This window comes from Parasteatoda tepidariorum, chromosome X1, assembly GCF_043381705.1.
Source record: "Parasteatoda tepidariorum isolate YZ-2023 chromosome X1, CAS_Ptep_4.0, whole genome shotgun sequence".
NCBI classification, from domain to species: Eukaryota; Metazoa; Arthropoda; class Arachnida; order Araneae; family Theridiidae; genus Parasteatoda; species Parasteatoda tepidariorum.
The window spans coordinates 17,242,596-17,254,545 of record NC_092214.1 but is presented as its reverse complement, the minus strand read 5'-3'; the positions used below and the strand labels follow the sequence as shown (position 1 = coordinate 17,254,545).

Genomic DNA, 11,950 nt, shown 5'->3' with positions numbered 1-11,950 from the left:
AACAACTGCTAGTGAACGAAGAATAATCGAACACCATATAGTTATCTATTCATTTTTTTAATTTCCTAATAGAAAATAGTTTGGTTAGACAGATGTTGATTGCAAACATCTCAAAAATATAGTGTTAATTATTTAAAAAAAGTAGATTTGGGTTATAGGTAATTACAGCACGATTTTTCTATGTGATTTAATGAGCTAAAGATATCGTAAATTACTTTAAAGTACAGAGACTAGTTAATAAAATATCGGTTCTTGAAATTATCAGTTAATATTGTGTCATCAACTAAATTGCTGAAAGTTGAAAAAATTACTTAATTTTCAATGATAATTTTTTACTCAAAATTCGTGAAATTTTTATTTGATTTGATAACTTTAGGTGAAAAACGTCCCGCAAAATCCTTTTTCTTCAGCTTTAGAAACAAAAAGAGGAAATTAAAATAATGCTGACCTGGCCACAAACAAACAGTATCCTCAAACAGAAATTTTGATGAGAATAATTTTATTTTGATACAAGATAATGGACGGGAAACGACCTGCAAAACATTATATAACTTTCAAAACCAAGTTTTAGGGGAAAGAAAATTTCATTTCAACCAGCATAAAAAAAAATTTTAAAAAAAAACAGAAATGGTCTTACCAAAATAAAGACAACAAAATAAATTAACAATAGGTATAAATAAGTCAAAGCAATAAATTTATCCTTATCAAACAAATTAGCACTAGATAAATGATAAAAAAAAGAAGAGATTTGAGTTAAATTATCACTTCAACCAAATTAAAAAATACCATCAAGCATAGACATAATTAATTCCTGGCTATCACAGTTGCAAATTCCGTGGTTTGCTACAACAGAAGAACCTTTAGCCAATAATCATTCTTTCTATTTTTCTTTTTTTTACTATACATGTTTGTGGAATGGTGGGGAAGGGAGCATTCACCTAAAAACTTGGCTTAGTATGCTAGTTTTGGGAGGAAACAATTGTTGCAATTGTTTTGCTGGAAATTGAATCAACTTACTATTATTCAGCAACCAGGGTTTAATTTGCCAGCCTTTGGTATGGGATCTAGGTATCTGCATAATTAACATGAGATGAGTGCAAATATCACTGTGTTAGGAAAATCATAAAATAAAAACAATCAACTCAGCATGTATGCACAGTTTTATTGCTCAAAAACTTTCATAAGCTACACACTCATTTCAAAGTCAATATTGTTGATCTGGTTTAAAAAACATTGTGAAGATTTATTCAAAAGTCACAGAAAAATAAGTAGCAAAATATTAAAGAACAAATTAAAATTAACTTCTATAACACTTAAGTTTAACAAATAAATAATTACAGTAAAACAAGAATTTAGAGTCACCTGTAAATAACTATTTCCTACTTTTAACATCTTTTCAGCTTAGTATTCTTTCCTATATATCGATATTTAAAAAAATCTCGGTATTTAGAGCATCCTCAAATATTATTTTCTGGAAATACCAATGAGTTAGTCTTGTATAACTTCCAATACACAAAAAAAAACAGCTTTTGAATTTTTAAATTTATTATAGTCTGCTTGAAAAAAATGTGTCTCAAGACTATCATAAATGGTTTCAGAAAAGGTAGTCCTACACCAGTATATTTCAAAATCATATTGATAGCATTTCAGGAGTGATGAAGACTGCATCTTCAGATCCACAATAATTTATTAAAACAGCAGTGCACAACATGCACTGACTGAAAAGTTTCTTTTAAGGACATGAATAACAAGAGAAAAAAATTGATGCCTTGGAATGGTTCAAAAATTTATTAAGTACTTAAAGACAACAAAAAAAGATTTATCAAGCAAAAATGTTAGATTTTTATTTTCTTTAAAATAATTATTTTTCTCTTTACTAAATAAATTACATTCAAGTTTCTAATTGTATTTAGGTTTTACAAAAAATAATTAAAATTTCATTTATATTTTTTTTTCATGGAAATTTTCCCGCCCTTTTATTTACGACATTTTTGTCCAGTCTAGGGAGAGTCGTTAAATTGAGGTTCGGCTGTATTAGGATAAAATATATGGTCCCTAAAAATAATTATGAATAAAATTAAACAATCAAAGTATCTAATTGAATATTTAATTTCTATCCATATAAAATTTTCAAAAAGGGAGAAAAAATAATAAGCAGCCTAATTACACACACGAATCAACATAACTAGCCATTCATAAATGAAATGAAAAATCTTTCTAGAAATAAAAAATTTTATGTTGGTGTTGTCTAATTCAAAAATTGGAGTATTGTTGAATTTTCAACCCCTTAACGAATTTGGTGTCTGACGTGAGCAAAAATTACCCGCAAATTTGCACATGCTCGTGCCTCACACGGACAATCTTACTTTATTTCTAATGCCCGTCTGAGATTTGTTTTAATAAAAATAAATAGGCTAGATTATAACTAAATTTATTTACCATAGATGACACCATTATGCAGCACTTTTCTTGTGTAAACCAAGTGGTGCATTTTGATAAGCTATAAGGTTGTTAGAAATTCTGTTATAAGGCAGTTATTTAGTGTGGAAAAGGTAATATATCCATTTTTATTGCGTTAAATATCATAAAAGGAAACCATAAGTTGATGTTTACTAAGAGTTTATTAACTTGTTTTGAAAAAATGAATGTGCCAATTTATCAGAAAGTCTGAGCAATGAAAATGATGATCCCTTGAGTTGATTTAATTTTATTTTAATATATTGAAATTCAAAATAAACTTGTAATAAAATTGTTTAAACTTTGTTTGTACAGTAATTTTTTTATAGCTTTTACACCAACACCACCTAGTCACCACCACAACTGAAATTGCAAAAAATAACACACTATACCTACATATTTATTTTCAGTTAAAAAAAAAAATTTAAAAACTATCACGTTTTAACCAGTATTTCCGGGGGGAAAAACTTTTGCTTTAAGGGGTTAAACTAATAAAGTTTATATGCAGTCATGATATAATAGAACTACTAATGACAGACTTACTGGGGGGAAAACGCTCTAAAACATGTCATTAAATTGCTGAAGCAGAAAATCTATTAAAGCATTTTACTATAGAATTGAACTTATATTAACTTCCTTTAAAATTCACATTTATGCAGGAAATATTGCTATTTCAATAGTTCATAATTATTATATATGCTACTTCAACAATGTTCTATTAATCAAAAACTGCAAGCTTTACAAGAAAACAGTTTAATTTACTCAATTAAGACAGAATTACTCAAGGCACATAAAGGCAAATATTAAAGCTGGAAATCAATAAAGGCACTGAAATGCATAAATCATAAAAGCATGAAATAACCTAAGGAACACAAATTCTTATGTAATTAAAATTAATCCAGATAACCATTATTAAAGAGAAAATAATTTAGAAAATATCACATGAAAACTATAAAAACATAGCAATTTGAGAAATTAGGAATCGTCAATGTGCATTCTCAATTCATTAACAGTAAGATAAATTTGCATTGACTTAATAACCAAACTTATGATTGATTTCAAAACATTAATAATATCCAACTCAACTGTTATTTTACGATAAAATTCATGCTACTGAAAGATGTACACATATTTACAAAAAACTAAGCTATAAATAGGATATCTACCTGCAACATGCAGAATAGATCATTGTTTTTAAAAACTTCAATTGAAAATATGAAATAATTTTTTGATTATAAGTCGAAAACGTGTAAAAAAGTTAACAATTTAAGTGCTTTTTAATGTTAAGATATTAATTTTAAAAAAGAACTTAAAATTAATAAATAAAATTCTTTAAAAATTAAGAAATACTATCCTTCTAATCACTCATTCACATGTTAATTTCAAAAGGTCAAGTAAACTACTGCATGGCTATTAATAGTATAGAAAAATTTACATTTTTTACTGAATTAAAAAAAAAAAGTTAAACAAAGCACCACATTACTAGAAGACAGTTGTCACACTGGAATAACTATAACCACAGCAATAACATGTTATATATCTTTTTTAAGCAACTTTAAACATTTCATGTCTCTATATAGAAATAGTAGCAAGAATATATATAAAATCTTTACTAGAATTATGTGCGAAAATATAAACTTACAATATGAAACAAATTTTAAAAAATAAATAGTAATGAAGGCTTTTAGTTGTGCATAAAGCCTAAGCATACATAAGACCAGCAGTAAAAATTATTTATGCTGTGTAACCAAGGCTTTTAATTTGTCTTGATTAGCTCCCAACATTTCATCAACCTAAAAAGAAAAATATAATCACAGATTGTCATCAGAAAACAATGGTATAAACTAATAAAAGAATGATATACAGAGTTTTTTAGCAAAAATTTTAAAATTTCGTTGAATTATAAGCTTATGATTCGTGGAAGTGTGCAATTTCTAATACAAAATCCTCAGCTGCTGATGTATCATTACTCAGTTTTTGGCATTTGAGAATTATTTGGTATATATTATACTTCAGTATGAATCACCTTAACCATCCACTTGAAGCATTGAAAATGCGGGTTAGTTCTATCAAAAAGCCAAATTTTTCTCAACATTTGATCCAGCAGTTTCCTTGTCTTCTGATTGGGTTCAAAATTACAAGGGTATGGAGTTGAACATCATAAAATAGTTCAAATGTATCCTGGTATTATGCATATTAGTTTAAATGCTCAAGATTTTAGACAATGATTTTAAAACTTAAAACAAATTAATAGTAAGATTTAAAAAATAAGTTTTCTGTAAAATTATGTTAATTTATACTTACAAAATTGTTTGTTGCTTTAAAATTGAATAACTGTTAGAGAATTACACTTATATATTTACACAATAGTCTAATAAACTAATTATTCAATGAAATTTATAACTTGAAACAAAGAAAAAACAGAATTTTGATTAAAATTTACTTTAACTTACTATTACATGAAACGTTCACTCCAAAAGTTTCCTTAAAATTAAAAATACTATTTTTAAATAATTTTCAAATTCTAGATAAAAATAGAGATAAACATTTTTGATGAGTATAAAAAATAACAGAAAAATTAGAGGTATTCTTTAAAAACTTAAAACTAATTATTAAACATTCTTTAGAAAGAGAAAAAATAATTATAACATTTGATAGAACAAATATTCTCACACTCAACTCCTAAACATTGACATCCTAAAGTCATACAAAATTAAATAAAAACCAGCAACTGATGATTGCTGAAATAAGAAAATTCAATATCAAAATAAATATGGAACAAATTTTTGAAAGTTTACTTTTTCTTTGTTTTTCAGAAATACAAATTTAGGAATGCTTGACACATCATATAAGGTAGCAACATCCTGCAAGTTAGAAATTCAAACAGATTATTAGATAATGTAATAACAATATACTATCTAATATATATATAAAAAATTCCTCACAGCTATATTCTATCATGTAAGCATTATTAGTGACAGAAATGAAGAATACATATCACATTCATTCTCTCAAAAAATAGAAACAAAAATGGTTTAACTCAATTAAATATTTTATATTTATTGCAAAAACTTCACGGCAGAATTTCTTTTTTTTATAAAAATTAAACCTTGTTTCCTAGCTTAATCACTCATCCCATTTAAAATAAATATTTTTGATAGCTTCATTGAAAGCAAATTTTGAGTTTAAGAAACAATGCTTCAAGCACAAAATCAAAAATTGTTGCAAAAGTGTAAATTCATTTACAATAAAAGCACACGTGACCAACTTTAAACAAAAAACTTTATCATTGACCCTCTACAGGCTTTAAAAATTAAATTTAAATTTTAACTTCAAATAATTAATCAAAATTCTCATTAAATGCATAATTGCATCTTTAGAAATTATTTGATTTATTAGTAAATAAAATTTCAATATTATGATTAAAAATTTTGCAGGAAGTTGTTTTAGCAAAAAAAAATTTTTTGGTTCATGAAATTATTACTTGAATATTAAGTAATTAATATTTGTATATTTAATTATTTGGTTATCTTTGAATATTTGAAGAGAGAAAAAAAATACTCACTTCTACTTCATCTACATCAACTTTTAAAAATACAACATCTGTGAATTCCTCAGCCAACCCCTGAAATAAACATAAAAATAAAGTCAAAAAGAGAAAAAAATTTAATTTATAAAGATTCTAATTTATAAAAAAAATTTACAGCAAAAAATGGAGCTATTTGCTTGCAAGGCCCACACCATGTAGCATGGAAATCAACAACAACCAATTTATCACCGGCTGCAGAGAGTTTGGTGTCAAAATCATCCTAAAAGGAAAGTAATACACAAAAGTTAATGGTTTAAATGAAAACTCTGATATCAACACTTTACTTAAAAACTACTATATAAGGACGTGCTTAGGGTTTTAGGGGTCATGAATGAAACATCGAAGTATTTTATCATGGTTAATAAAAATCAGGTTTTATTAAATAAAGTATATAATATACATATGCATTTTTTTTATTTCAATTATTATTTATTCTTTTAAATTGTTTTTGCATGTAACATTCAAAACTCTGACTAGTTGTATAAATACTTATTATTTAACAATAGAAGTGCAACTAAAATTCTTAATATCACAAATGATAAAAAAGGTTAATATTATTCAATCATTACAAACTAATTACTGAATAAATTAGTTTACTCAAAGAACCAACAGAACACAGAGAACCAACTTGTTGAATGAAAAGTAACTTAATTTAGATGGAAAAACATTTTTAAAAATAAAATATTCTTGGCAGAACAAGTCTTTATTTAGAAGTAGATACCATAACTACATATTCAATAATAAAGTTTAAAATAACTTGAATTTAAATAAATATAAAATTAAATGGGCATAAAAGAAATATATTTATTGCTAATAAAACAGCAAATTATTTTACATACTACAATGAGTACTTTGAAATATGAAAATTATACATAAAATTAGTAATGAAAATTTATTATCTAAAAGTTGCATTCTTATTTACATTTACGCTCATGCTCCTAAACAAGAAAAAAAAAATTCTTATTTTATTAACTTATACAGTACAGAACCCGTTATCCTGAAATCAGAAAACCAAAAACCCGGAACGAAATTCGATAAATTTTCCCGCCATTTTTAAAAAAAAATTTTTTTTTCCTCATAAGATTTTAGGATTTTTCGTTCTTTTTTGAAAGATCTTTACCTTACCATCATTTTGGAAATAATCATTAGTGTATTACTCCATCGTTTTTTCTTCTTTTTAAGATTATTTCCAAAAAAAAATTTTTTTTAGTTGGGTTTAACATTAAAAAAACGGCTTTTTGTAGCGATTCAGAAAACCGGAAAAATCAGTTATCCGGAATAGCTATGGTCCAGATCGATCCGGATAATCGGTTCCCTACTGTACCTTAATTTTAGGAATGAGACATTTATTAATGAGATTTAATAGGAATGATTTCTTATCACAGTCTTTAGGCACGCAAATACCCTTATATGAATGTCCGTCCTTTTTCTAGACACTATTTAACAATCAAAATTAACACTCTTCCCTTTTGAGAATTGTAAAAAAAAAGTATGCAGGGATGAGAATCCTCTGCTGTACTGCTTCTTATGATTTTTTATCAGATTTTTTTTGAATTTTTACAAAAGGTCTTTTCGAGCAGGAAAATTGATAATTTAATAACGTTATTTATTACCAGCATAAAATTAAGCAATCGTTTTGTACGGTTCTCACAATTTATTGTATTTGATGTTTCAAAGCAAAGGATATTAATCAATATAACTTTTACTTGCATTTAGCAGTAAAGATAGAGGGGACCGAGAAAAAGCATGCTTCCCCCCCTCCATATAGATGAAAAATAATTTAAAATGGATTCCTGAAAAAAAATTTCTTCTTTTAATACTCCCTTTAGTTTCATTTGCCAATTACAGGCCCAAAAACTACTAATAACTTCTATCCCATTTACCGAAAATTAAACAGGATGTATATAATATTTGTAGTTTGCTATGCATGTAAGTTAATTATTTTTAAAATTTTTTGCAAATTGGTGAAACAGTAAGGCACAATAAACACTTATCTTTCAATCGTAAAGTTAACATCGAATGTAATAGAATCTACATACTTTAGTAACGTATACTGTTCAATTTTAACCAAAATTGAATTAATGTTTCTACAATGAGTTGCGTTTATTTTAAGTTTCAAAATCTAATTCAATGTAAAATCTAATTAATGAATTTAGTTTTACAGAATTTAAACTTATAACAGTACTAAATATAGTTCCTTTAAGTTTAAGTCTAACATGTAGGTATATAATCACATATTAGGATATTAGGGTGTGCAAAAACTGAGTTCATATACTTTATAGCTGTTTAAAAACATTTTTTTCGATTCTTTTATAATTGACTAAATGGCAAACTGTTTCCTTTTTCCATAGTTGTATGAGTCAGAAAAAAAAAAGTTAAGAAATATTTGCAGTCTGTTCAGCTCCACGTGAGATTGGAGCCGCCAAGTGGCGTATCTTTGTTTACATCTAGTCTATCTTTCCGCTAAACGGACTATAGTTTCCTTTAAAAGTTTGAAACCCCCGCCCCTCCCCAAAATGTGCTAAAAACCAGGCAGCAAAATTTTCAACCCACCCATTATGTTGGGGATGCCCCTGACAGCGTAAAAGAAGGGGTAATTTCGCCGCTACTTTCAAAAACGAATCATACTTAGAACAGTAATAAGAAAGCATTTATACATATGATAAGAATAAACACCCTCAAAGAAAATATTTTGTAAGTGCTTGGGAAAGAAAAAATTTCGTACATTAATCTAAAACTAAGTTAATACACATACCTTATCTTCAACAGCGTGAACCATTTTACAAGAAAGGTATGTTCGAGTTAAAAAAAACAGTAAAAAAATTTACATAGGCAAAAACGACCACTTGTGACCGGTGAAGAAATTGTTATCAGATTGTCTGATATATATTTGTGTTATTAGATAACGTTTGTTATGATGTCAAGGTGACGCGTTTTCACTATGAATGCCTGATACTTTGTATATAAAATCTGCAACCTGTAACCGCAGACTAATGTCTCCACTCACAACGGCTGCGAAAAATGCGCATGCGCTAACGACGAAAGGCAAGTTCAAATAAGACTTGGCGATCGAAATGGTCAAGAGGTGGCGTAAAACAAAACTCTCTACCTATGGCAACAATTCACCAGGGTTGCCATACGTAGAATTTTTAATACTACAGTACTTTTTCACCAAAAAATAGGGATGTGATATTTTTCGTAGTATTTTTTTTAAAGTGGTATTATTATGTTTTTTTTTCCTTTTATCAATTTTAAAATGAAAGAGAAGTGTAACTCTAGTTTCTTAAAGTTGTTGTTGTTGTTGTCGTTAATTTCCGTCCCACTAGAGCTGCACAATGGGCTATTGGCGACGGTCTGGGAAACATCCCGGAGGATGATCCGAAGACATGCCATCACAATTTTGATCCTCTGCGGAGGGGATGGCACCCCCGCTTCGGTAGCCCGACGACCTGCGTTCTTAATTGTTGTTGTTACTTTACGTCGCACTAGAGCTGCACAATGGGCTATTGGCGACGGTCTGGGAAACATCCCGGAGGATGATCCGAAGACATGCCATCACAATTTTGATCCTCTGCGTTCTTAAAGTAAAAAGCAATTTTTGAACTAAGCCAACCAGATACATCTTAAACTAAATACGAATTATTCTGGCTTGGCGTTACTCTTGGCTTCGTTTTAAATTCGCGATCGCAACACTCGAATACGCCATGCGGGGTGAGACCGGTTTCATGCCTTTAGCTCTTCTCTCTTCCCTCTCCTCCTCTTTGCAGTTGTATAGGAATGTACTACGATATCTTCCCTTTACTTAATATTTTCCTTTTTATTTAATCAGAATATTTTTTAAAATTTCCATGATACTTTTCCTTAGAACTATGTTTAATGCAGTTTTCAGTTACATATAGTGTTTCAAGTTAAAAGATTTTAATCTATATGAAAATCAAGAGAGAAACTAACGTACTTCCTTCCTCTATGACTTTCCACACGCTAATGGGGAAAGCATACAATATAAACTTGAAATCGGGTTTTATTTAATTCTGATAATATTCTAAGAAGTAAAAACAATCTGCTTAGTAAATAATTAACATGGTTAAATTACAAAATAATAACATTCAGTGAAAAATTACAGCTCTGTGATCAAACATGAAAAAGTGAGCTAGTACAGTTATCAGTTCTCAATTATCAAATATCAAGCAAACTATTGTTATCAACAATTACATAAATTCAGTAGTTTATTATATGTGAAATTACTTTTTTCTTCTGTCCAAGCGCTCAGACGGAGCTGTTGTTTTCTATATCTCTTGTTATTTTTTAATTAAATTTGTTTGTTACAAAAAGCGTAGTCATGCTTATGATTCATCTTATACCTAACGCCAATCTCCACACACACACACATATATATACACATATATATATACNTATTCATTCTAAGAATAACTTAGCAGATTTCCTAACAAAACCATTAATGGGTAATAAATTTAAAGAAGTTGTGAATAATATATTTTTCTCTGATATAGATCACACGACCGTGGGGCCGTATGTTGGAATGGTTTGTTACTCCTCAGAATACATTAAGTTAACAGAATTAACTTTCGGTCGTGTGTTGGCAACAGATATTTTCTTTTCAGATAACGTAAGTGACGTCGTCTGTGCATATCATTATGGAATCTGTATATAAAGCATGCATTGTTGTAAGCATGTGTTCTTGTCGACTTCCTGTCTTGTCTCTTCACTATGTCACGTCACTGTGTTGTTGTTTCCGGTGACGTACCAACATTTTTGTTAAGATATATTTATGTTTAAATATCTTCAGTTGTACGCTGTATCGAGATGGTACTGTATGAAATAAAGAAATGTTTAAATCTTCAAGTTTCTTTATGTGAGTTAACACTTTCACTCAATACTGTGCTACTCCGCTAACGCATCAATAAATCATCCTCCTGGAATGTCTGTCATTCCAGAATGCTCATAAGGAACTTAATCTGTCCTTATCTCTCCAAAATTCAGTATTTACCGATATCGTTAACTTGTTTTTCAATCCTCGGACATAACTCCAATACCTCTCTGAATTCTTCTCAGCCACAAACAATTTCTGACTTTTTACTGCAACCTCATGTTATAGATCATCCCGCAGTGGACCGTTAGCAAAGACAAGGTTCCCAATAGAAGACTGAAGTCAAGCATCAGTGACTCTTATTAGTGAGCTGGTGGTGATTACTTTGATCAACCTGCGTAGGAACCGAGGGCGTACGGTATCGGTCTTTGTTAAACTGCTCTACGGTGAAAAGCTTGACTTCGCGAGCAGGTTGTTGGGCTACCAAAGCATGGGAGCCATCCCCTCTGCAGAGAATCAAAATCGCTATGGCATGATTTCGGATCATCCTTAGGAATGTTTCCCTCACAGTCGATAATTCGCGATCGCAACTCTTGAGTATGCCCTCTAGCGGATAGATATTTTCATGCTTTTATTTATTAAGTCTATCAGAATCGTTAGCAGAATAGGACGCCACTTTTTTTTTAGCACCAAAAAAAAGCAGAATTTCCCTAAGGAAAAGGTAGAAGAATTTGAAAAAACTACCCAGAACATTGATAAATCTTTCTGAAATAGAGCGCACTCAACATTTGAAGAGTTTCTCATAGTTTTTACCTTTCTATTATCAACAACATAACTTCCAATTTCGTGATCGCATGCTGTTACAGATGGGTGTAAAACGATAAAATAAATTTCTTTTGTCTATAATGCATTACAAATTAAAGTGAAGTCAACATTGCTCATTTTATTCCGCTGAATGAAAATGATTTCAGAGCGTAGAGAACTGTAATAGTTATAGAATATTCTTCTGAATCTATATAATTCGGAAAATAACAATAAACAATCATCCGAATTACTTGAAATAATATCATTTTTGT

General features: G+C 29.0%; 1 protein-coding gene across 1 annotated transcript; it reads right to left on the bottom strand.

Annotated features, from left to right (window-relative positions):
- Positions 1-1,142: 1,142 nt before the first annotated feature.
- Positions 1,143-9,113, bottom strand: LOC107455469 (thioredoxin). The gene is made up of 5 exons (XM_016073043.3): positions 8,802-9,113; positions 6,162-6,266; positions 6,023-6,082; positions 5,256-5,321; positions 1,143-4,250 (listed from the first exon to the last, which is right to left on the bottom strand). Exons 1-5 carry the CDS (start codon positions 8,823-8,825, stop codon positions 4,188-4,190), a joined length of 318 nt encoding a protein of 105 aa, XP_015928529.1. The 5' UTR covers positions 8,826-9,113; the 3' UTR covers positions 1,143-4,187.
- Between the last annotated feature and the right edge of the window lie 2,837 nt (positions 9,114-11,950).